The sequence below is a fragment of the Cyprinodon tularosa genome, unplaced genomic scaffold (genome assembly GCF_016077235.1).
Source record: "Cyprinodon tularosa strain WSP-4 unplaced genomic scaffold, ASM1607723v1 ctg498, whole genome shotgun sequence".
NCBI classification, from domain to species: domain Eukaryota; kingdom Metazoa; phylum Chordata; class Actinopteri; order Cyprinodontiformes; family Cyprinodontidae; genus Cyprinodon; species Cyprinodon tularosa.
The window spans coordinates 586,383-612,308 of record NW_024039227.1 but is presented as its reverse complement, the minus strand read 5'-3'; the positions used below and the strand labels follow the sequence as shown (position 1 = coordinate 612,308).

Sequence of the window (25,926 nt, the reverse complement as noted above, 5' to 3'; positions counted from 1 at the left end):
GATAACCAGCCCTTAAGCCATTGCAAGGCTTTTGTTGGGCTAGTCTATAAAGCCTGGAACTCAACGCTAATCCAGACATTTTGAATTGAGAAAGCGTTCTGGATGGGAAGCGAAACGCCTTCAAACTTGGAAAACAAAGTCCAGTGGATTTTGTTTCCTTTTTGGACCATGACCTGGCTGACTGAGAAGCTCCACCAGCATATCCAGATTGATTAGCTTTTTCTTTTATTTCCACAAAACATCTTCTTAGCTTCCAACAGTAATTGAATAAAATTTAATTCATTGATGATAGCCACATAGAAATACTGTTGTGAAAAATTAAAATTTTAACATGTTAGTTATGTTATATAAGACTCAATGAAATCCCTGACAGGGCTTAATCTTCATTAAATCCTAAAGAGGTTTATAATGTGCTTTCTATGCCCATGATATGTTACTGTATCCACAATAATCTCTATTGCATGGATCACAATCTAACCCGTATTCCTGTGACTTTCATTGAACAAACAGCAATAAGGAAAACTGTTTTATCTCCTGGATCTCATCATGTTACACGATGCAGGCTATCCTTTCAGAAACCTTCACCAGAGTCAGTCACTGCAGTGTCGCAAATTTTGTTCCTCTGTGGCCCCTGGCTTTGGTGCCATGGCTGCTGACAGGGACGGAGGAGGAAACATGCGGGTCGAAGGTGGACCTGGGTGTATGTGAAGCGGCTCGTTTGTGTTTATGAGAGCGAGGTTTGCTGGGAAGCGGAGGAGAAGTACTTCCATATGTCCTGGAGTTATGGTGGGTCCTCTGGGAAAGCTCCAGTGAGGGGTCAGTTTTCTGTGCAAGGCTGTCGTCTGGAAAGGGCAGCGCTGTCTGAGGTTTTAGCTGAGGACACGAGGTGGTCAGCAGGGGAGAGAGCGCCGCTGACTCCAGCAGACCTTTAGTTCCCTGTGTGCACTGTGGAAGGGAATGGAAACAAAAGTCAAGAATGAAGGAATAAGTCAGTCAAAAACAGATTAGTTTGACTGTAATAGTAGCGCTCTAATAGGAATAATGATGAAATTATCCCATTAATGCTATAAAATGTATATTATTCCGACTTCACTAAGTCGACTGCAGTGAAACTTTGGCAGCAACACAAAACTTATGGTTTTCTGGTGACATGTCACAATGTTGAGGTCATCTTACAGAATGATGGGATGATCCTTTTCAATTCAATTTAATTCAGTTTATTTATATAGCACCAATACACAACACATGTCATCTCAAGGCACTTAGTGCACCAGATCATCCAGTCAAATTGATGCAGTTTTCTATCTAAGGAAAACCAGTTGATTGCATTGATTAATTGACTCCAAGGCAATCCCTCACACTAAGCATGCTTGTAGCGACAGTGGAGAGGAAAAACTCCCTTTTAACAGGAAGAAACCTCCATCAGAACCAGGTTTAGTGTGGAGTTCAATGAGACAGAAGAAGAGATACAAAGGGCAACTGTAAAAGGCGGCCCCGTCCAGGAAACACACAGCCAGGCAGACGAGGTCCGAGCCAACTGCCATGTCAGAGGATGAAAAGAGCACATCCAGCCAGTCACAGTCAGAGAGACAGGACTACACTGGAAAAACAGGCTGATCTCCAGCTAAACATGAAAAAACGAGGGGAAGCTACTATGAGAAAAAGCAGAGAGAGCAGAACGTTAGAGATTGAACTAACAGATTCTATAGAGTGGGAGAATAGAAGTAGAATGAAGCAGAATGATGAAATGGGGGTCCCTATGTCCTCTAGCAGTCTAAGCCTATAGCAGCATAACTATAGAGATAGCTCAGGATACCCTTAGCCACTCTAACTATAAGCTTTTCCAAAAATGAAATTTTTAATCCTACCCTTCAAAGTAGACCGGGTGTCTGCCTCACGGACTAAAACTGGTAGTTGGTTCCACAGGAGAGGAGCCTGATAACATAAAAATCTTTTGTTATCAGCACAGAAGAAGCTGTTTTGACAGTTTCACTGAAAGCTACAGGGGGAGCAGCTAATAGCTGTTCTACCAACAGATTCCTTCGTTCAGCTTTCTATCTCCTCCAGAGTGACCGCAGGTCTAATACTACTTTCACACCTAATGAAAAAAGTTTTTCATTTTTTATGCTTGTCCACTTAAAGGTCAGACGGGCCTTAAGGGCATCTTTGATGCTCCTGCACCTTGTCCAGTAAAGTGTGTCCAGACGTGTCTGCTGCTCCTGTGTTCAATGGCAGAGAGCGGCTTTGCTATATTTGCTGTGATAAGCTGGCAAAAAGTAGTTTTAATGTTTTTTCAAGTGAAAAATTCCACCTTAAAACCTTGTCTGCTCAGTCACTTCATCAAGATTATGACCCTGCCTTAAAATATTATTTTGCTGCTCAGACCCCACATACCCCTGAGAGGCTCAGGGTGCCTCAGGCCAGGTCACCTCCTGGGGGGTGGGGTTTCCAGTACGTTTTTCGTGGTAGAAACTGCAGGCACCAGAATAATAAAAGTGGACATATTTTGCCAGCAGGTTTGGACATTAGTTCATTTAGGCGTTAATAAACTGTTTCAGAGGAGTGATCATAGCGATCTGGATCAGCAGTGGTGTGTCTGTCTCTCTGCCAGCTCCCAGATCAGCTTCTCTGATTGGTTGTTTCTGCGCATCGGGCAGCAGAAGTTCAATTTTTCCAGCTACAACTAGTAGAACTCTAGAAAGGAGCTTGTAGAAAAATACATTAACTAATGTATTTATATTTTAAATATAAGAAAAACAAATGCTTTGTCTTATTTATTTATTATTTATAACTTATTTAATATTACTTATTTTAAGTATAAAAATGCTTTTTCAATTGGCAGATTATCTTATTTACCTACTAAAATTAAGGTTTAATACACCTATATTAAGGCATTTCTACTTTCTAATTTTTATACAGTCAGATAGATAGATAGATAGATAGATAGATAGATAGATAGATAGATAGATAGATAGATAGATAGATAGATAGATAGATAGATAGATAGATAGATAGATAGATAGATAGATAGATAGATAGATAGATAGATAGATAGATGGATAGATGGATAGATATTTTTTACAGGTACTTTTTGTATCTCTGCTTCTGTCTCCTTGAACCCCAGTCGGCCTCGGCAGATGGCCGCTCACACTGAGCCTGGTTCGGCTCTTACTGTTTAAAGGGAAATTTTCCTCTCCACTGTCGCTACAAGCATGCTTAGTGTGAGGGATTGCCTTTGAGTCAATGAGTCGATACAATCAACTGGTTTTCCTTAGAGAGAAAACTTTGAATCAATTTGAATAGATGATCTGGTGAACTGTAAAGTGCCTTGAGATGACATGTGATGTGAATTCACGCTATAGAAATAAACTGAATTGAATTGAAAGTTGAGAAATGTCCACCAGTATTCTGTCTCCCAGAAAAATAGTATCAATTTGGTCTGTAAGTGGACAACGGATGTCAGTTATGTCATTGTGACACTTTTTACTCTTGTATAATTTTTTTGAGGTCCTACTTTTTCATATCGTTTAGCCTATTTCAGGTTAGTTAAAGTCACAATCAGGCTTGGGTGAGGAACTCAGAAGAAAAAAAAAATATGGTTAATCACAGCAGATATCTGACTTCCCAGATGGTTTAGATGCTTTTACATATTAAATCATCAGCTTATCTTTGGTTGATATTGATTGAATAACAGATGAAATTGGTGAAGAAGCAAGTCGTTTTGTATGTCATTGCTGTGCAAAATAAAGTGCTGAAACTCAATGCTCTTATTCATGCATCACGGCGGTGCTGGTGCACAAGCATGCAGGACAGGCAGGGAGACGACAGCAGATCAACATACTGCCCCTCCCTCTGGTCTAAACATGCTTACCATGCTCAGGCCTCATCATTCCTGCACTAAAAGCAGCTTTTTAGCCAGCGCAGACCATTGCAAAGTCCTGACATTTCTCCTCCTGATGATAGTGATGGGACACAGGCATAGGGACACACCATATAGAGCAGAGTGAGTCTGGGCTCAGCTGAATACACGCATAATGAGACCGAACTGAAGCTCTGGGATTTTATCCTTCCACGTGTGAAAGGTGCAGATGTTATTCAGGATGGAAACGATGAGGATGGATGAACTAAACAATGAGAAATTAATTTACAGAAAGGATGCAATGAACAAAATGTTTATAACAGATTTGTTTGTACAGTTTCAAACTGTTGGGTTAATTAATTGAACATAAGTTATTCTACTTTAATCATATTATACTTACACATTTTGTTATCTCTATCTTACTCATATTACAAAGAGTGTTAAAACATTTAGTTTTGTTTGCTGTGTCATTAATGTTTTTTAAGTCTGTGCAGGAGGGATGTTGACTGCGACTGCTGTTAACAGATGTCGTTAAGGGTGTGGAGGAGAATGGAGAACTGTGCAACTAGATAAGGAGAGGGGTTCTCCTTATCCTCTGATGTTGTATGATGTTGTATGATGTTGTACGAAAATTCTGGTTTCAACTGGGTTCTGTTCCCTCCCCCTTTAGCGGTTGAAACCACATTGTAATCAGGGCGTTTCTTCAATAAAGGGCTTGGAGAGCAGATACTGCTTCAGAGTGGGTTTGAAGTTGTAACTGAATGCAGTTTCTGATCCCCTCTCCTTGCAAGTAAAATATACTAAATTCTCTGTGTCATTCTTTGTGCAGGTTGCTGAATAAGGTGTTTGGTGTTTAAACCTAACATTAATTGGTCCTTCGAGCCGGATTGCAAGATACCCGACGACCCCCAGCAGGTGAGTGAGATCCAGATAAGCCTGCGGCCGCAGCAAAGAGACCCTTTACGGGACTGGTCTCTCCCTTACAAGCTGGGGTCCGACGGTTGAAGCATTTCGAGGACGCAGAGAATTGTGAGTAGTTTTTCTTTTAATAAGGAGTGAGTGAATTATTGGAAGAAAAATATATAAAATATAAAAAATTTATAAAAATATAATAATATAAAAAAAAAGAAAAAAAAGATCGAAGTGAAGGGCGTGGGGTCACGAGATTCCCCTTTTGAAGTCCTCTCAGTGTGGGGTCACGAGATTCCCCTTTGCAAACAGTTTAAACCTCGTGAAGGACGGCGGTGTCCTCTATCTTAAATAGTTAAATTCCGCATGGGGTAACGAGGTCCCCCTTTTGTACTAAAACCCTGACAATTCTAGACTCTATCAGGTAAAATAGAAATTTTAAAACAGTTAAAGTCCGCGGGAGGGCAGGCTCCCCTAGTTTGTAAGGGCAGGCTCCCCGAGTTGTAAACTAGTTAAATTCTGCATAGGATAGCGGCGTCCTCTGTGTTTAAAATAAGTAAACAGAAATAAAGTAAAAGTTAACTGCGCAGTGAGTGTGTGTGTGTGTGTGTGTGCGTGTGTAAGGAAATATAGATATCACTAGATATCTGTATTTCATACCAAAAAGACAAGGGTTAAATGGTGAGCTTTTGTGGATGTTTGTAGACAAGAAAACTCCACCTGTAAGGGTTGAAGTGAGTTTTACCACAAAAAGTCGTTGATCACCATCTTGTCTGAAGCCCCAGTGTTTAGAACACGACAGGTGTTGAAAACCCACTGGGCCCAAATTTAGTTCAAAATGGGAAAGGGGCAAAGTAAAGAAAAACAGAAGTTATTGGAGGAACTCCAGTGTAAAGACTGGAAAGCAGTTGAAAATGATGACCCATGGGCGGTAGAGCCGTTGTGTTACTGGATAAAAAACTACGGTTTTAATGGTAAATTGAGCACCACAAACATAAAGGAATTGCAGCAAAAAATAAAAACAAAAAGCAAAAATAAAGACACTTTGATGGCAAAAGAAGGTTACATGCAAACCATGGTCTGGATGAAATTAGCAGGACAGAGAGAAGAGGGAGAGCGTGGAGTTAAGAGAGGGAGAGAGGAGAGACAAAGAAAAACAGTAGAAGGAATTCCCTCTCCAAAGCAAGATGTGGAAGAATGTGTAATTCAAGAATGGGTAAATCGTCACCACATAGAGATGAGTGGTGCAACACTCCAAAAGTATATAAACCACGCCCTGCATGCAGAGAAAGTCATAAAAAGTAAAAAGAATCACAATAAAGAATCCACTGTGTTTTATCAGGAGGAAGAGGACACTGTGTTTTATCAGCAGTCCAGAGGTAGGGGCCGAGGCCGTGGAAAGGGAAGAGATTTTGGATCACGCTCAACTGATAATTCCAGAGCGTGTTGGTCATGTGGAAAAAAAGGCCACATAGCTAGACACTGTCAAAGTAAACCACAAAAGCAGGAAGCTCAGCATGACTAGATGATCAACCATTTTCTATTAGAGAGATAGAGGGTGAAAATATGGATGTCTTAAACCTAGAAGATTTTTTTTTAAAGAAATGTTATAGACCAGAAATAGTTCTGATGGTCCAGGGCACTCCTGTTAAATTTTGTGTGATACAGGAGCCTGCAGAACCACAATAAAAGAACCCATACCCTTGCACATACCCATCGTAAAGATGATTTACCTGTAGGTCCATATTCAGCATTATTACAGCAAGCACAAGCAGCTGCACAAGCAGCTTTACAGCAAGACCCAAATGAACTTGGTGCTGCTGCTGCTTCTGCTTCAGCCCCAGTCTTGCCAGCTCCTAAAGTTGAGAATCTACCGGCTTATTCTCCTATGCCCAGCACCTCCACAAGGGTTACCCATTCTGGGGGACCTGTGGGGGCTTGGTCAAAAGATATGGGGGGAGGCTTAATCTCCCCACAGCCAGCCCCTGAACCCAAACCTGAAATTGAGTGTTTCCTTTAATTGAGCTGCCAAATCCTTTGGCGGGTCAGGGGCCAGCTGAAAATCCATTTTTTCCTGTCATGATGGTCTATAGGCAGGGGCGGATTTAGGAAATTTGGGGCCCTGGGCATGGATGGGCAGGGGGCCCCCCCTGACAAGAAAACCTATAAAACAGTCCTATTCTACAGATAGAGAAATGTTAATAGAATAGACATTCATTATTTGTTCTAGGTTTTGTCCCTCTGTTCTTGTCCTTTTTTCCTCTCTATTTATCAGCCTTCTGATGGCATTTTAGCCAAAGCATTTTTATCAAAAACATAATTAATATGCATAAATAAGGATTAGTTGTATTAACTATACATGTGAATAGCACCCCAACAGTTTTCCTGTGTGACAGTGGTGCGTGCAGAACAACTGTTAAACAACAAATTCCAGGTGCTGGCCAAGGACCTGAGACTGTCATAGTCCGATTAGCTCAAGGTCATTTAAAGGCTGTGCAGGAGATCCAGCTTGTGTGGTTGAGAGACCCTGAAGGACTCTCCTGCCGGCTGTCTGTACTGACTTTACCTGAATGTCCAGTTAACCTCTTAGGCAGGGATGCTCTATGCTTTGCTTAGACAGAGGCTGGGCATCCCATCCCTGGTAGGGACACTATTGGTCTGGTGTCATTGGTACTATGCATTATGCATGCCTTTCTTTTTTTTATGCTTGATATGAGCATCAGTACTGATGAGAGGAATTCATTGTTTAAAGAAAAAAGGAGCATTTTGCTACATTAATAAACATTTTTAAGCACTACACTAACTAGATGCTGTTTATCAATGTTGGAGTATCACCGGCTCTGATGAATGTGGAATTAGGACTGTTTTCCACTTTGTAAATGATTTTATTTGAACAACTGAGACAGACGGTAAATACAGTACTTTCTTCTGAATATATAGAATCGTGCAGAGTTAAACCCCACTCTTATATTTTTACCTACTATGCTTCATTAAAAATAATAACTTCACTATGAAAGTTGAACATCTGGGCTGTAGTTACTCTGTGTTGCCCATCTCATGTATTTTATCTGTGGCTGAAAACATGAATCATATTCATTGTTTATTTACATATTCGTAAACAAATTTAGTGATTCATCATTAAATGGAGTATAGAGACTCTAACACATAATATACATGTAAAATCTGGCTTTCTCCGACAGAGTAACCCACTTGGATCAGTAATCATACCAAAACTGTAAAATAAATTTATAAACATTTTGCAAATACGATATAAAATGTTTTTGTCTGTCAATAACTTCCGTCCGGAGCTCTTCAGGAGGAAATGTTTTGGTTTCACCTGGTTTAATGTCATTAGTAATCTTCTTTACAGAACTTTTGGCTAACCAATTAATCGAAAGAATTAACGATAGACTGATCGATTTACGAAATAATTGTTAGTTGCTGTCCTAATTTCATCGTAACATTGCATTAAACATAACATTTCTTATTAAATACATGTGAAGTGGGGATGACATTCAACGAAACAAACATGTTATTCAGCCAAACTATCATAAAATCCATGATGGCCCCTATATGTGACCAGAACATAAACCAATCCTTCCAAATAAAAAAATTTCTTTGAATGAGCTGCTATATTGAGTCATGATTTCACTCATGTCTCAAACGGGGGGATTGTAGGATTGATTGAGCATTGAGCATCATTATACAGCATATGGATTTATATTTTATGCAAAAAACTTTTGTAAAGCATGTCTAATATGTGCTAAACATAATCTTCAAGGAAATTTAAGACCTAAAAAAGGTGCTTTCCCTAAACCTATTTATCCTTTCAATTCTGTTTGGTTATAATAGATTTGTTTTCTAAATGGATTGCAAGAAAGTGATAGTTAGATCAGATGAGTAATAAGTAAAATCACTTTCTTAATTATTCTGTGGAACCTTACCATACTGCTTAGCACTCTAGTAATTCTACTGTGGTACCTGTTATAGAATACGCATTTGGTCTCCTTCACCGACCTTCAGAGGAAGTCCATCGTACAAAGGGGGTTGTATTTTTAGTATACAACCGTCTCAAACTGGTGATGATTGTACACAACTCTGCCGAGAGGTCATAGGAAGTAGACCACTGTGTAAAAGATTACCCATAGGAAACTTTTTGAAGTTTGAACCTAGATGATGTTGCAACTTTTCATATTAGTTTTGTTTTTAGCTCTCACTCAGGGCAAGGATTCTTGTTGCCCCCATGAGCCAGCTATTTGTAAAAGGGACGTCTATCTCTGCTATAACTCTACTAGAGTAATCAGTGTAGTGACTATTCCTTTTCAAACATTCTCGCAAAGATTTAAAATTGACCCGGGAGATTGGCGAGGTTATGATTTCTACCTATATCCCCGTGTAGTTCAAAGAACTCAAAAGAGTTGGGGAGACGTTTTCAGAACCACTGGACAGTGGAAAAAGGATCGTATGGATGGACATCTTTAGCTAAGAAATGGATGAGTAGAATATCAGGGTTCACTGTTAACCATGCCTCCAAAGTTTTCACTATGACAATAAACTCCACAGCAGAACCCCTTGAGAAGGAAGGCTGTTCTTCCTCATTTATATGTGCACGGTCTAGTGAAACCGATCCGTGTTGGACATTGTATCTGTGCTCTGCAAATGTTACACAAGAAGAAAATGAGATACAAGGGATTCTTACTTCTGCCCAAGGTGAACAGATAAAAATTCAAAATATTAATGACCCGCTTAAAACAGATGAATTGTTTCAAGTCACCACTGGAATCTCTGGGCAAACAAACAACTGGCTTTTAATGGCAGAACAAGCAGCTAAAACAGTGTCTACTGATTGTCTTGTGTGTATGGGAGCCAGACCGCTGTTACGTGTGGTTCCTGCCACCATAACTCCTCAATGTCTTCTAAATATAATGAATTATACAGTTCCAACTGATAATTGCACCTATTGGGATAAGATCTATCCCCTGACCACAGATGAGAAGAAAAAACCAATCTTTTTGAAGAAAGTGGCTGTGGCAAATTTCACCTGTGTAAACAGGACCGGAGTGGGCCCAAAATTGGGTACACTAAATGAAAAACAATGTGCAAGCATTTTACTGGTATCCACCTTTTTTAAACCTCAATCCCGCAGTGACATCTGGTGGTGGTGTGGAGATGACAGATTGTTTGACAGACTTCCATGCAACACCACTGGATTGTGTGCTGCAGTCACCTTGATTTTACCTGTTTCTATTACTTCACTCACAATGGATGAATTGTTAACGACTGTAAACAGTATTTTACCTCACACATGGCATACTAGAAGGAGGGCATCTGAAAATGCGCGGAGTCCAGATGACCCTACTTATATTGACAGTATTGGAGTACCCAGAGGTGTTCCAGATGAGTATAAACTAGTGAATCAAGTTTCTGCAGGATTTGAATCTTTCTTATGCTGGTGGTATACTATAAATAAAAATGTAGACAGGATCAACTACATCCATTATAACGTCCAGAGGCTGGGAAATAAAACAGAACAAGGCTTCTCCGCCGTCCATGAACAATTGTCAGCTACCTCTCTGATGGCTTTCCAGAACCGTATTGCTGTTGACATGTTGTTAGCTGAAAAAGGTGGTGTGTGCTCTATTTTTGGAGATCAGTGTTGCACCTTTATTCCCAACAACACTGCTGCAGATGGCAGCCTCACAAAGGCCCTTGAAGGCCTTCGCTCTCTTAACAGCAAAATGAAAGACCATTCTGGAGTTGACACAAAAATGTGGGATGGATCTGGAGACATTTTTGGTAAATACAAACAACTGGTACTTTCTATTTTGATGTCTGTAGCTATATTTGCCGCCATCCTGACCTTATGTGGATGTTGTTGTATTCCATGTATTAGATTGCTGCTAAATAGACTAATTACCACTGCAATACAACCCATTAAAACAGAAATGTATGCCCTTATGTCCACTGAGGAACACCTATCGGATGATGAAGACAGCGAAGAGGATGAATTCTCTTTACACTTTCCTGACTTTTATCCTAATCCCAACGACAATAACCCACCAGTTTAAAGTACCTCTGAGTGTACCCTTTACAGCTAAAAAAAGAAAAAAGAATGATTTCTTAGTTGAAAATCTGAAAAGAAGTAACTATTGAATGATAAAAATAAATAGCTTAAAGTGAATAAACAGGAGGGAAATGTTGGGTTAATTAATTGAACATAAGTTATTCTACTTTAATCATATTATACTTACACATTTTGTTATCTCTATCTTACTCATATTACAAAGAGTGTTAAAACATTTAGTTTTGTTTGCTGTGTCATTAATGTTTTTTAAGTCTGTGCAGGAGGGATGTTGACTGCGACTGCTGTTAACAGATGTCGTTAAGGGTGTGGAGGAGAATGGAGAACTGTGCAACTAGATAAGGAGAGGGGTTCTCCTTATCCTCTGATGTTGTATGATGTTGTATGATGTTGTACGAAAATTCTGGTTTCAACTGGGTTCTGTTCCCTCCCCCTTTAGCGGTTGAAACCACATTGTAATCAGGGCGTTTCTTCAATAAAGGGCTTGGAGAGCAGATACTGCTTCAGAGTGGGTTTGAAGTTGTAACTGAATGCAGTTTCTGATCCCCTCTCCTTGCAAGTAAAATATACTAAATTCTCTGTGTCATTCTTTGTGCAGGTTGCTGAATAAGGTGTTTGGTGTTTGAACCTAACACAAACACTTATATGGATCAATAAAAAAACATGAAACATAAATTAATCCATTAAAACAAAATAAAGATTGAGGTGTCTCAAAACTGACATTTTTTTCAAAGCTAATGAGATAAATAAATAAATAACTGATTAACCGGTGTTCTGTCAGACCAGCATACCCATAATAAATATACGTTTATCCATTTAGTTTATCCCTTTAGGTTTGCATGAAAAATAAACTTTAAATCACCTAAACAGGTGTGTATCCCTTTAGTCATGTACAAAAAATCAATTTAATGGCTTACTTTTTGGTGTTTTTGAAGCATATGGTTATCTGACCATAAATTATTTTTTTGTACATGACTAAAGGGATAAACGCACATCTGACGTCTTGCGCATGCGTATTGATTATAGGTATGCTGGTCGGACGGGGTACACTGCAAAAAAGGATTCAGCATTTTGGTCTTATTACACTTGCTTTTCAATGTATTTTCTTAGTAAGACTGAATATTGTTAAGATTATTTGATTTGTTTTAAGAAAATTCACCTTTTTCATCCTAAATAGATAATAAAACTAATTCTGAGCAGCTTTTTTCTTAAAATAGCACACATTGTGGACTGAGTCGCGTTAACATTTAGACTGTGAGTACATTTTTACTTGTTTCAAGACAATAAGACGATCCATATTAACCTGTTTTAAGAACTGACCCCATCTCATTAAGATATTCCTGCTAATCAAATCTGATTGCATTCAAGGGTTATTGAGATTGTCATTCATGATTTAGCTTTGAGATTCTGAACCTCACTAGTGGATCATTCACTGTTTGCAAAACAAAGTAAACTACAATACATCATAACTACTGTACATCATACATATGCTTATCACTCACTCACCCAGCACACTCACTTTTTGTCCCGCTACCCTCAGGCAGGAGGCTGCGGAGCATGAAATGCAGGACAACCAGACTGAGAAACAGCTTCATACCAGAAGCTGTGAGACTCTCAAACTCCTCTCAGTCTCTCTCACTGCACTGTCCCAAACAATAACTTGGTCACTTCAACCCCTAACCCCCCCAATGACACTGTATTTGCAGTTTACACTCGGACACTTTAAAATGTTGCACTGCTAAATTTATCTTCCCACGCTGCTACATTACTCATACTTCATCTATCCTGTACATTCCTATTAATATACATTTTATTTTCTACTTCTTGTTTTTATATACCTGTAAATATTTTTTTCTATTTATATAATTTGCTAGCACAATTTGATCTTGTAGCTAGTTTTTATATTTTATTTTTTATATTCGGATGTAACTGGGGCCGTGACTCTCAATTTCGTTCTACCTCATGTAACACGTGATATGAATGACAATAAAGTCTCTTGAATCTTGAATCTATAATAGAAGCTCTGCCTTAAAGGGGAACGCCGTTTTTTTTTTTTTACATTTGGCCCTTAATTTTATGTTATTACATCATGCTCTATAAGTTCTGTTAATTCTGTGACATTTCTGCTAAAATATTAATTAAAAAAAAGTTTTGAAGTTTTTGTCAAGTGTATTTTCCCCATACATTCACTACACCTAAATAATGAAATGAATTCTAGCTAAGAAGAACAGACTAGTTTTAAGCCTTTAAATGAACTGGTATCAAGTACATTTGCCTTGTTTTTAAGCCTGTTGTATGCTTGTTTTGAGCAATAATTGGTTAGAGGTTATTTAATTCTGAGCAATAATGACTAATAAATTAGAATACATTGCTCAAAATAAGAGAAAAAATCTTAACAAGTAAAAGAAAAAATAGATTTTTCTACTTGATTTAACTTTTTTTGGATGCTTACTACTTGGATATTATGTTCTTTTTTTAAGAAATCTGACCAAGTCTCATTTGCTTGCTGCACTGGCAGATTATTTTGCTCAAAATAAACAATAATTCACTTAAAACACTATATTTATTCTTATTTTTTAGAAGGCCTTTTTTGTTGTGTATGCTCATCTGACAGAACACCGGCTTACATTCACACCCCTGAACTGTGTCTGACCTTCCATCAGAAAGTCCATTTTTCCAGTTCTTTTTAACACAGATCAGATGGTAACAGTTTTCAAATCTTGCCACAGAATATTGTGTGTGTCTGTGTGCCACATAGCAGCTACCTGATATCAGAGTACTGACGCTTTGGACTGAAACCACACCTACAGGTGCAGATACTGCTGAAAACGAGACGTTCTCTACTAGTTCTATATACACAGCAAAAAATGTTCATCTAAGTAAGACAATTTTTCTTAAAATAAATGCATTTTTTCTTGAATTAAGCAGCTAAGTGAGACTCTTTGCCAGTGGAATAAGACAATTTACATTTGAAATAATACAACAAAACGATCCAGAAATAAGTAAACATTTCTTTCTTATGTATTTACCCTTAATTTGAGTAGGTAAATGAGAGTTACCAATGGAATGAGTATTTTTACTCTTAAAATAAGATAATTAGTTAAAATGCACTTGTGTTTTCTTTTTTTAAGTGTAAATTGTCTCGTTCCATTGGCAAAATGTCTCTTTTACCTCCTCAATCCAAGAACAAATATACTTATTTTTTAAGATATTTAGATAATATGCACTTGACAATGGAATTGTATTTTCTTATTCTAAATATAAATTGTCTTGTTCCATTAGCAAAGTGTCCCACTTACCTCCTCAGATAAAGAAAAAATTACGGATTTATTTTTTTGCAGTGCATCACCAACAACAAGAACAATATTGAAAAAGACGAGGAGGATTGGGGAAAATTCTTCCCCTCTTGCACTGCCTGAACTTTCTGATTATATTTATAGTCAAAGGAACCACTGAGGCATCAAACACATTATACAACCGCTACACAAAGTGATAATGGCAAACAGGGATTTCTGTGCATTCATTAAAAGACAAAAAGTGCCTTTCTATTTAGGCCTCAATAAAGAAGAAGTCCAGTCAGCAAAGGAATAATCAATGGATCATTATTTATACCTAAAACTAATTAGTTTGTGATGATTTAATGAAATTAGCGTTAATCAGTAAAAAAATAAATAAATACAATAATCTTCGTTGTGTTTACTGAGTCTGGGAGCGGCCATTTTTAGCCAAATATAGTAACACCTCCTTCCTGCCATCTTCCAGCAGTGACGTCACGGTGCGGTAAGCCTAGCGCCATTCTACCCGCTTTAAAAGCAGAATCAATGGGAACTACTAAAGTAGACGCATCTGCAATCAACAACAATTATTGAAGATTTCCAGAGGACTTCACCATTGAAATTCACCAGAGCTATAGTGAAACTGACAATGCCCACGTGCATGGCATGTTGTAATAAATCGGGTAAAAGTGAAAAAATAGTTATTTTTCCTAACCCTAATCCGATTCCTGATCCTCCACGGACGGGTTCGTCGTTGGATTGCCAACTTGAAGAGGGAGGATTTGCGATCAAACTTCTGGCCAGAGAAAAAGAAACATGTAATATGTAGCCAACATTTGGAAGAAGAATGACTTGGATAATAGCGCATTGTGACAAACACCAGATACAGCACTGGGACTTGATCAACAGCCGATACCGCACCGTGACGTCACAAACCAGTAGGTGTTAGTAGCAGTAGTGTTCTTTGACAAACATGGATGCCTCCAGTAAAGCACGTTCAAATGAAAATTACTCTAAATTAAAAACACCTGTCATTTATTGAACAGTGTGTAATTATTTTATATTAAAGTAATTTCAGAAGTTTGAATTCTGAATGTGACCGGACTTCTCCTTTAAGAATCAGAGGCACTTTACCCCAACCAGCATGATCAGCGTAGCAACATTCTGGATGTAGCACAGACGGGTCAACCTTTGCAAGAACACAGGCAAGCAGACAGCGACTGTTCTGGGACTACAGGAGGCAACAGGGCCTCTGGCAGGCAGGGCTGCGGTTCTGGATTTATTCAGGAGGAGGGGAGAGTCAGAGGAGGATTCCTGCAAGTCAAACACAAGATGGAGGGATGCTCCTACCCCGTTCATCTCGTTTTTATGATTTAGACGGGGCGGCTCGATGTCCGCGTCACTAGTCTGGGCCGCCTCATTGGCAGGCAGAAAGCCTCGTCTGTCGATCAAGCTTTAAAGGCAGAAAGAAAATAAACTCTGGTTAACAACATTCTCCCCTTTGAAGTAAAGTGCCCCTAAAGTGTGCTTCCTTTATAGGGGCACTGGTGGAGCTGCACATGGAGAACAGTTAACATCAGAGCTTTAGGTCAGTGAGGGTATTGGTTCATCATTCTTTGAGAGGTAAACATTAAAAATCCCAGAAAAATCTCAGTTACAGAGAGATGAGGAATTTTGATTTGAGGTATTCAGACTGAGTCCAACTACTGATCAGAAAAGGAGGCTTTAAGTTCATGTTTTTAAAAAAAACTAAATTCAGCATTAAGCCTGATGCTCCGTCAGTTCGCAGCTAATTATTTACTGCATATAAGCAAATATGTCAGTGAGTCAACGGCACCAACAACCGGAGGCCGATCTGCAAAACAGCCTTAAAGCTTGAAACTTCTCCCTCACCAGCTTTGAACTGAAAAAAACTTTTTAGATGAAGAACAGAAGGGATTTCAACTACATGAGCTGAAATCCCGTTGATTTGTATTGCGTCACATTTATTTCAAAACGCCAATGAGCAAAATAAACATACTTGCATGTATGTTAAACTACTTCTGCACATGGCTGATCTACCACAGCATCAAAATCACACTTACACAAGAAAATGCCGCTTCGAGAGGAGAAAATCACTCTCCTCGGGCGCCAGTTTTTAACCTCTTTTGGAGTTAGCATGAGATCACATTTAAAATGTTTGGTGTTTAACTCCAAGGCTGTCATTTAACCTTTTTTATATACAGCAGAACATTTATCTTGATGTCAGATGAACTGCCTGACTCAACACTGGTAGGGTTGTTGTCTACATATAATCTACAGGATTACATCCAAAGGAGCAAATAGCAAAGCACAAAAAGCTTAAATGTAGTTTCAAACATGTTGGTAGTTTGCAAAGCTTAAAATAAAATGAGGGTATAATAAAAATAATAATGTTTTATCGATCCTTAAGTCTTTAGAGACTGACCTGGGTGGCATAGGTGCACAGAGAACCGAACAACAGTTGATAAAGATGTTTTTCTGACTGTAGGGGTTGGTTACACCGTCTCCACTCTTCCCTGACCAGGAGCCTTTGATCTGAAAAATACATTTCATGTTTGCAAAGTGGCATTTAATTGTAAGAAATTATTATATTTGTCATTACATAATTTAAAAAAACACTCACACCCTAACATCTTACATGTCTTAAGAGTTTCTATTAGGGATGGTAATAAAAAAAAAAAAAGATTTAAAATAAACTCACATATTCATGATAATTTTCTTAACCATCCTGCTGCCAAAAACTATATATCTGTTCTAAGGATAAGAGGCTTCAATGTTTTTTCAGATTTTATAATTATATTATTGGCACGAAGTTTCATGGTTGAACTTTAAAAGCAAATATTCTACAAAATATGTTTCTCTTGGAGAACGAATCAGTTTAATTTACATTAACCTTAAACAGGAAGGAAGGAAGGAAGGAAGGAAGGAAGGAAGGAAGGAAGGAAGGAAGGAAGGAAGGAAGGAAGGAAGGAAGGAAGGAAGGAAGGAAGGAAGGAAGGAAGTGTTAAAGAAATGAAGTAAAGAAGACAAAAGCAATCAAAGAAAAATATTTTATGTTATTTAATTATTAATATTTTCTTGTATCAAATTTCCATTATGTTACAGACCAGCTTTAAACTGGTACATTATATTTTTAGGTTTGTGAAACAATATTGGACCATGCAAAACACAGATCCACCTTCACAGCCTCAGAAGGGCAAGATTTATGCACAAAAAGTAAACCTGAACATGAAATTATGTTTTGTTTTTATAAAGTGTTTTTTTTATAATGTTTTTTGTAGTTGACATTTATATACATATACTGGTGTGATAACTGTCTACAGGTTTGATTGGTTTTTGTTATCGTCTATTTTGAATTTATAGCCCCCCCTCCACTGACACCGTCATGTATTGAGTACTTACATCTTCATTGGTGGTCAGATTGGAAGCGACAAGGTATGTATGGAAGCCCGAGAGGCCCAAGATGGACCAGACTGAGAAGAAACATATAGCCAGCTCTACTGCAGTAAAGAAAGGGGTCAAGGAAAGCCTCAGTAAAGGTTTAACTTATATTAATGTGAGGTTTTTTTTTCTTTGGTACAATGCCAAGTATGAAAACTAAATGACTTATTTAAATAGTAATGGTTTTATTTGTAATTTGCTTTTGAGACAATTCATATTGTTATGATCTATATGACTTACAAACAGCATTAACATTGGTTTAATTTCTAACAGATGAAATTAGCAAACATCAAAAATTCCTATAAATTGTGAGACTATTTTCCAACTGTTGTTTGTCATTTACCATCACTTAAACCATTGTGTTATTTTTTTACCTGCATCAAAACAAGAGCTTAGATTAGGCTCAATATGAAGCACAGTGAAAATGAAACATAGATATCAAGGATATCTGCCAGGACTCTCCTGAAGGGCAAACACCAGGCCTTTACCTCCCTGGGCCCCTAGAAAAAAAAACAAAAGAAGAGTTTTTTTATATTATAGCCTTAAGGGGAATCAAAAAGATTTGATTTGGACCAGTTAAGAGACCAGTTATAATAAGCAAAACTCTCAAGTTAATTCAAGGATCCAAAGTATGTTCATAGACCAGGTGAGCCATACTGTCAGCATAATGTAGTCAGGGTGCACTGCAGGCTCTCCTTCCAGTGGGATTTACCCAGAAATCATCATGATCTTCTGTCTAAACCAATTGGTCCAGTTTCTTCAGATGCAGAGGAGCTCTGTGTCAGGATCTTGGCGCTGATGTCTGGTCTGATTTCTCATTTCAGTCACCTCCTATCTCTGAAGACCAGTCATCAGAACCAGATTATTCGAACCTGTGTTGAGAGTTCTCTAGCGTACCTGTGTTTCTGATTGTCTGATCCTGACCCGTTCTTTCTCTGGACCTCTGAGCCTGCCTGTCCCCATTCTGATCTGTTTGTCTGACCAGTCTTTGGATTTCTGCCTGTCTGTGAACCGAACCTGGAACTGTTTCCGGAGTCTGTTCTGAATGTCCCTACAGCACCTCTTCAGACCTCTGATCTCCTGGCTCTGACTGCCAAGCACCTCTTTGACACCAGCTTTAGCTTCGCCCTCTGGATTATCCTGCCTTTCTTTAACTGAGTGTCTGGAACTCTCTGGGTGGCGCACACTGCGTCTTGTTGGTAGCCGAGAGACTGGAACCAACCTCATCCTCTGGGCTCAGACTAAACAATAAGACATGTTAGTGACTCACGTGTTCATTATCATTCTCCACCACACAGACGTGGTCACTAACCTGTTGTGTCCTCCTGCAGAGGTTCCTGCCTTAGAAGCAGATGCGGTTTACTGCAGTTCCGTTCCTAAGAAACGTTTGAGAAATCTAATTGCCTGTCTGCCTCGAATACTGGGTCCTATTGTTATAAGCCTGACACGCTGAGCCCCCCCCCCCCAGATGATGCAGGGCACCCACTTATTAATTTAGACATACTTGTTAATCCATTTGATTTAGTTCTTTCTTTTCCCCTATAAACCCAAACCTTACCTGTGTCACAGCAGGTCACATTCCAGTGTTACTATCTAAAATCATCTGTAAACAACACAAGATACTGAACTCTCTCTACTTAGGTTACATCCCCCTTCCTAGCAAGGAGAAAACAGCCCACTTTTATCGGATTGATCTTTGACTGATTCCTGGCCAATCCTTGGAACGATTACTATAGTGTTTTTCAACCTTGGTCCTCAAGGCACACTGCCCTGCATGTTTTATATGTTTCCCAGCTTTCACACACCTGTTATCAATTGAAAGCAGATTATCAGGCTTTGCTGAACTGCAATCATCTGAATCAGGTGTGCTGAAGCTCAGAAACATCCAAAACATGCAGAGCAGTGTGCCTTGAGGACCAGGGTTGAAAAACACTGGATTACTAGACCAAACCCTGGATTGTTCTTTGGGGGATCACTGGATGATTCCTGGCCCTAAGCAAGACCAATCATTGGACAGATCAATGGACCATTCCCTACATCATTTACTTAACAGTTTCCAAAAACCCTTAAGAGAAGGAACTCCATTTCACTTGCGCCCCCACCATGCTTCTGTGTTTTCATCTGAGAGGAAGAAGAAGGATCCTTGTTTAGACGGCTGACTGAATTTCAAAGATGTTTGATTTTCTCCCGACCTTACGATTCCTGATCGGGAGGTGATCTTGAGAGGCTGATCGCCCCTCTTTACTCCCTTAACACTAAACAATGCATGATGCAGGATCGGGCTGAAAGTCGGCCCGATAGAAAAATTCTCGCACAACTGGAAAATCAGCCCGAAAAGGGCCAAAAATCTTACAGTGTATGCCCGACTTCAATCACAAATTCAAGTTTGGCACATTTATCCCCAAGATATACAACAGGGTGTAAGTGCAAATCAGCAGCAAGATTACAAACAGCAACCCAACTAAGCAGAATGCTAAAACAATGTTGCATACTTAAAGCCAGATGTGTGGTAACACAGCCAAAGATGAATGCAGTCAGGAAGGACAGCGAAACAATGAAAGTGTAGAAAAAACGGTAGTTGCGTTTCCCGACACAGTTCCCCACCCAGGGGCAATGATGGTCAAACCGCTCTGCAAGATAAAGACATTTTAAAACAAAGTATTAGAACTTCTCTGTTCTAGCCACAGTATTAAAGAATACTGTTTCAGCATAGAAGGTATGGGACTGTGAATCCTCTTCCATTATTGATGACAGCTAAATGAGTGTGAGGCTCCACAGCTCACCCACACAGTTGTCACACAGGCTGCAGTGGGATGTGCGAGGAGGCCGGAACATCTTGCAAGTAAAGCAGTACTTGAGCTTGATCACCTGCTGGTTGATGAGGACCTCCTTGGTGCGCGGTGGAGGCCGATAGCTGGTGTTCCCAGTGTCATCTACACAGAGGCATAGGAAATACATTATAGATTTAACATTTGTGCCCTAAAAGCCCAACCCTATCGTTTCCTTCAGACGTCTTTCTGGAAATCTACCGATAAGTAAACTATGGGTTGGAGTTCTTGCTCCCTGTCACAAAAAAGCATCTGATCTGACTGGTTAAACTGATCTGTAATATAATAATATGACAGTATCTAATGTCTCAGCTATTTTTTCTCAAATTTACATCACTTGACCTCTTTGAATTGCTATACTTCAGTAAGTCAACTGTTCTGTGTTTACGTGTTTTATAACTTTAACATCTGATGATTTTAAGATTTGTATTGAGTGAGGAATACATAAGAGATTTAGTCATTTTAAAGGCTCTAATTGGTCTTACAGTAAAGTATACAGACATGATGAAGAGACCAGACATGGCCAAACTATGCCTCCATGGTCGGCGGTCAAAAATCTTGGTAATTTCCTTTTCCCCTGCAATACCCTCATTTCCCCAATAGATGGCAAACTAGTCAAGACAAATGTACCTTTGTTGGAATGTAACTTTTCAGCTGCTATTTCCGCTCTTCAGTAAAAATGGGCGGACACTGAGTGCCAAGTGTTTAAAAAAAAGTGGACAGTAAAATATATTTTCACTGAAGTCCAATCAACAGCTGTATGTCTGATACGCTAAGAAACGGTTGCAGTTTTCAAATAGTACAATATCAGCCGTCACTTTGCCTCAAAGCACGCTTACTGCGCTAGCAAGCAGTCAACATAAGAACAGGTGGCTACTGCTCAGAGGTTGGCAGCTAATTTACAGAAGTTTTTTCACCAACAAACTGGGATTCAAGAGTCAAGTACTCATGAGAGATTTTGAAAGAATGCATGGTAGAGACAGCTTGTGTCCAAAAAGTAAAGTTTGAAAATATCAGCTTATCATATAGGGCACTGACTTGCCATGTGGAACTGATTGACAAAGATATACTCAGCGAGTTAAACAAAAAGGTTGAGTCCTTTAATTTATATTCACTAGCACTGAATGAAAGCAACAACATGAAAGAGGGATAAATAAAAGTTTTGAGATAACAGAGGAGCTTTTGAGCATGGAACTGCTGAAGGGGACAACGCAGGACAATACGAGGAGAGGACTTAAATGAACAGGTGTTTGTTCATTGGAGTAAACTTGCCAGAGTCACCACTGATGGATTGCCAAATTTAACTGGAAAAAAAGTTGAGCTGCTGAAAAGAACCCAAATTAAAGTGAAAGAAGGAAAGACCTGAGCAGGACGTTATTTTTCTTCACAGCATCATTCATCCAGAATCTCTGTGTAGGTCTGTATTGTAGCTTAATCATGCCGTGGATCCAGTTCTAAAACATAACCTTATATGAGCAAGGGGACTTAATCACCCAATGAGGAAACCAATGCAGATGAGCAGGACTTACTTTACCACTTTTTTTTTTTTTAACAGTGTCCTGTCTGGCAATGTGGCAATAAGAATAATTGTCTTGATGCCAAAAAGAGCCCAGCAGAACTAGCTCTCACAAGTGGAGCAGTACAGCTATCGGCATAGTGTTCTGCCTGATTTATGCTTATAAATAGCTGTATTATAATTCATGCAGGGAGTATAACAGATTATATGGACACTGCACTGTAAGTAGAAGATGAAAGAAAGAGGAGATAAAAGGGAGATAACGATAAAACATCTACAGTCTGCTTCATCACCTGCAAAGAGATGTAAAAAGAACAGCACAACCAACGGATATAGTATAAGAGATACAATAAAGTAACACCTTGGTACTATCGCTGAAGTATAAGTAGTATTATTTAATCTGACATGAATACTGTGGTAGCTGAAGATATGAATGTTGGCTTTCTGTATGAAAGTGAATCTCTAAGTACCTGGAACCAAGCACCTGTAGTTGTTTGTGAGAGTTCACTTGTGCATGTACAATTTATCCAAAGGAAAAATGCTCAATACTGGTTGTTAAGAGCCAAAGACCCGCCCCCACAGAGTGCCGAAGAGAGTGCCGGGGGACCCAAAGCCCCCGACATCCAAAGTGATTGCCAGAGCAAAGACGTCCAAGAGGCGCCAACCCAGGAAATCGGCCCCTATATCGACGTATATGATGTTTATGGAGCCAAAAAACTAACGAGAGCTAGCATCCTTATTAGTCATTACACTAGTGGTGATATGTAGAGATCCCCTTTGAGGTTTGGTGGGGGACAGTTCAGTAGATATCAGCGACCTACAGCCCAGTATGTACGTTTTGAGTTTTCTAAATGCAGTGAGGTGCACTCTTTAGTCAGAAAATACGGAAATAAGAATTGGGAAGACTGTTAATGTTATGGACTGTAGGAAGTAAAGGGGTATGATTAAAAAAGTTTCACTTCTTCATACTGACATAAGCATTACGTTATATATAAAAAATATTTTGCTATTATTGTATATATTCTATCATTAATTATATCATTATTATTTATATTGTATTATTATGTTTGCATGTTTTAAATTTGTATATTTTAAGTTATTTATTTATTCAACTATCATGGATCTCTGTTAATTCAATGGTTAATACTCTCCTTGCCCAGCCTGTCGGGTGAAACGAAAGGAGGTTGAATGAAAGGTGGTTGAATGAAAGGGTGATTTAATGATAGGATTTCAAAAAGTTTTCCTAAAAGAAAAACGTTAAAATGTTTAGATAGATAGATTGGTCATCCAGCTCTGCTTTTCACCATCTGTCTGCTGTGTTCCTGGGTCTTTTTTTCACTAACATTCTCCATCAAACACCTGAGCCCGCAGCAGAACATCTGGATCTTAACACATGCAAACAGCATTTACTGATCAAATGGTGCATTTTTAATTTGTACACAGATTTTTTTTTTTTTTTAAAGGGATCATAGAACGATTCTATAGGGTTTTTGATGCTGGTCCTTAAGGTCTGTGAATAGGTTGTTTAACACTGGTTGGGCTGAAAATAGCATATTAGCTGTTCTATGAGCCCTAATGCAAGCCTGGTTAAAAGCCCAAGAATGAAACGACAGGTTTTCAACCTTTTATGGTATGCTCATTAATATTTAGATGAGCTGGAGCTGATTGGTTGGTTTACAACGAGAGAAGTAGCTGAGCAAAGATTCATCATAGCAACAAGCACTCGTTGACTGAAACATCAAAATTGTTCATATGACCAGATGTGCTCTTTTTCCTGAACATGTCCTACTTTTCATACCTAAAAAATGTCTGGCGGGAATTTCAAAGTGGTCAGTGATTTTGGTCAACTACAGTGCAGAAGAACCGAGCCATGATCTCCGGGGCTGGTCCAGAAAAGACGGAAAAGACGGCAGCGGGGGAAGGAGCGACCAAACCCGACCCGGTGACGGTAGCCTGGACACCGGCGGCCCTGTACTTCCCACCACCTGCATTACTGGCCCCCAGCCCCCCCGGGCATCACAAAAGTCCAGGCCAGAACCAAATGAACCAAAAAAGTTTACAACAATTCGGTGATTTGTTTAGATTCGCCCGTGTTATGGTGGAGGTTTAGAATTGTGAGATTAGCAGAGAAAGGAGGCGTTGATGGGGTTTGAACTTCACTGTACGTCCATTTCACCCTATAAACTATTGTTATTCATCTATGACATGGTAAACTCGTTTTTGCATTCTATGACCCCTTTAATGACACAATTTTCTACCACCTCACAATCACATTCTACTTCATGTTGCTCTGTCATAAATGTTACAGGAAAATACATTGACTTAACTGTAGCTGGACTTTTGGTGTTAAGAGCTGCCTTTTGATGTTTTGATTCTACTCGTACTCGTACTCGTCGTCTCCCGCTTTATCCGGAACCGGGTCGCGGGGGCAGCAGACTAAGGAGAGACTCCCAGACTTCCCTCTCCGCAGACACCTCCTCCAGCTCTGCTGGGGGAAGCCATAGGCGCTCCCAGGCCAGCCGAGAGACGTAGTCTCTCCAGCGTGTCCTGGGTCGTCCCCTGGGCCTCCTCCTGGTGGGACGTGCCTGGAACACCTCCCGAGGGAGGCGTCCAGGGGGCATCCGAAGAAGATGTCCGAGCCACCTCAACTGACTCCTCTCGATGTGGAGGAGAACCGGCTCTACACTGAGCCTCTCCCGAATGACCGAGCTCCTCACCCTATCTCTAAGGGAGAGCCCAGCCACCCTGCGGAGGAAGCTCATTTCAGCCGCTTGTATCCGGGATCTCGTTCTTTCGATTATGATCCAGATTTCATGACCATAGGTGAGGGTAGGAACGTAGACCGAACGGTAAATTGAGAGCTTTGCCTTTTCGCTCAGCTCTCTCTTCACCACGACAGACCGGTGCAGCGTCCGCATTATTGCAGCAGCCGCACCGATCCGTCTATCGATCTCCCGCTCCATTCTTCCCTCACTCGTGAACAGGACCCCAAGATACTTGAACTCCTCCACTTGAGGCAGGGACTCTCCTCCAACCTGAAGGGGACAAGCCACCTTTTTCCGGTGGAGAACCATGGCCTCGGACTTGGAGGATTTCTAAATAAAATCAAATAAGAAGCTTGTATTCAGGACCATATTTTCCCCCCTCACGGCACAAATTCCTGACATCACGGTTCAGGTAGGTATCTTATATCACTGCAGCCTAAACCTTGCCTCTGAGTGGGAGGTTCCTGGGAGCCGAGAACACAATTTTAGATATTTTTTTACTATACATAAAACTCACGACCACATTGAAACTTCTGGAACAAAATCTTTTGTTTTTTTTTGCAGGTAATCAGCCTTTGAAAGATGCTAACTTTATCTAATAGAAGTGACATATTTGATTTGTAGTTTATTGAAATCATCAGTTTGGAAAAACAGTTTAGGAAACTGGTGAAAAACGTTTGTATTTGACACCATTAATGAGACGAACTTAAAGGAAAAGTCCGGTCATATTCAGAATTCATACTTCTGAAAATACTTTAGATATAAAACTATTACATACTGTTCAATAAATGATAAAGTGTTTTTAAGTAAGAGTCATTTTCATTTGAATGTGCTTTACTGGAGGAATCCATGTTTATCAAAGAGCACTACCGTCATCAACTGGTTTGTGGCGTCACGGTGCGGTAAGTTGGCAATCCAATGACGAAACCCGTCCGTGGAGGATCATGATTCAGAAAGGTGAAATAACTCTTTTTTTTCACTTTTACCTGATATATTCCAACATCCAACTGCCATGTACGTGGGCATTGTTAGTTTCACTATAGCTCTGGTGAATTTCAATGGTGAAGTCCTCTGGAAATCTTCAATAATTGTTATTGATTGCAGATGTGTCTAGTAGTTCCCATTGCTTTTAAAGCGGAGAGAATGGCGCTAGGCTTACCGCACCGTGACTTCACTGCTCGAAGATGCCAGGAGCTTAGTGATTGCAAAGAAAATGGTTTTATTTTTTGC

General features: G+C 39.5%; 1 protein-coding gene across 3 annotated transcripts in view; it reads right to left on the bottom strand.

Moving 5' to 3' along the window:
- Positions 1 to 217: 217 nt before the first annotated feature.
- The window catches only part of LOC119794922 (palmitoyltransferase ZDHHC18-A-like), a 28,871-nt gene continuing 3,162 nt past the window's right edge, over positions 218 to 25,926 (bottom strand). The window contains exons 3-10 of one of the 3 annotated variants that reach the window (XM_038302686.1): positions 20,371 to 20,520; positions 20,080 to 20,217; positions 18,027 to 18,087; positions 17,549 to 17,651; positions 16,572 to 16,681; positions 15,476 to 15,578; positions 542 to 945; positions 218 to 504 (exon numbers count right to left, since the gene is read on the bottom strand). In XM_038302686.1, the coding sequence (XP_038158614.1) occupies positions 595 to 945; positions 15,476 to 15,578; positions 16,572 to 16,681; positions 17,549 to 17,651; positions 18,027 to 18,087; positions 20,080 to 20,217; positions 20,371 to 20,520 (1,016 nt within the window). In that variant the 3' untranslated portion in view covers positions 218 to 504; positions 542 to 594. Of the gene's footprint in view, positions 946 to 15,475; positions 15,579 to 16,571; positions 16,682 to 17,548; positions 17,652 to 18,026; positions 18,088 to 20,079; positions 20,218 to 20,370; positions 20,521 to 25,926 lie in introns of all 3 variants that reach the window. The other 2 variants (XM_038302688.1, XM_038302687.1) reach the window with 2 other exon arrangements.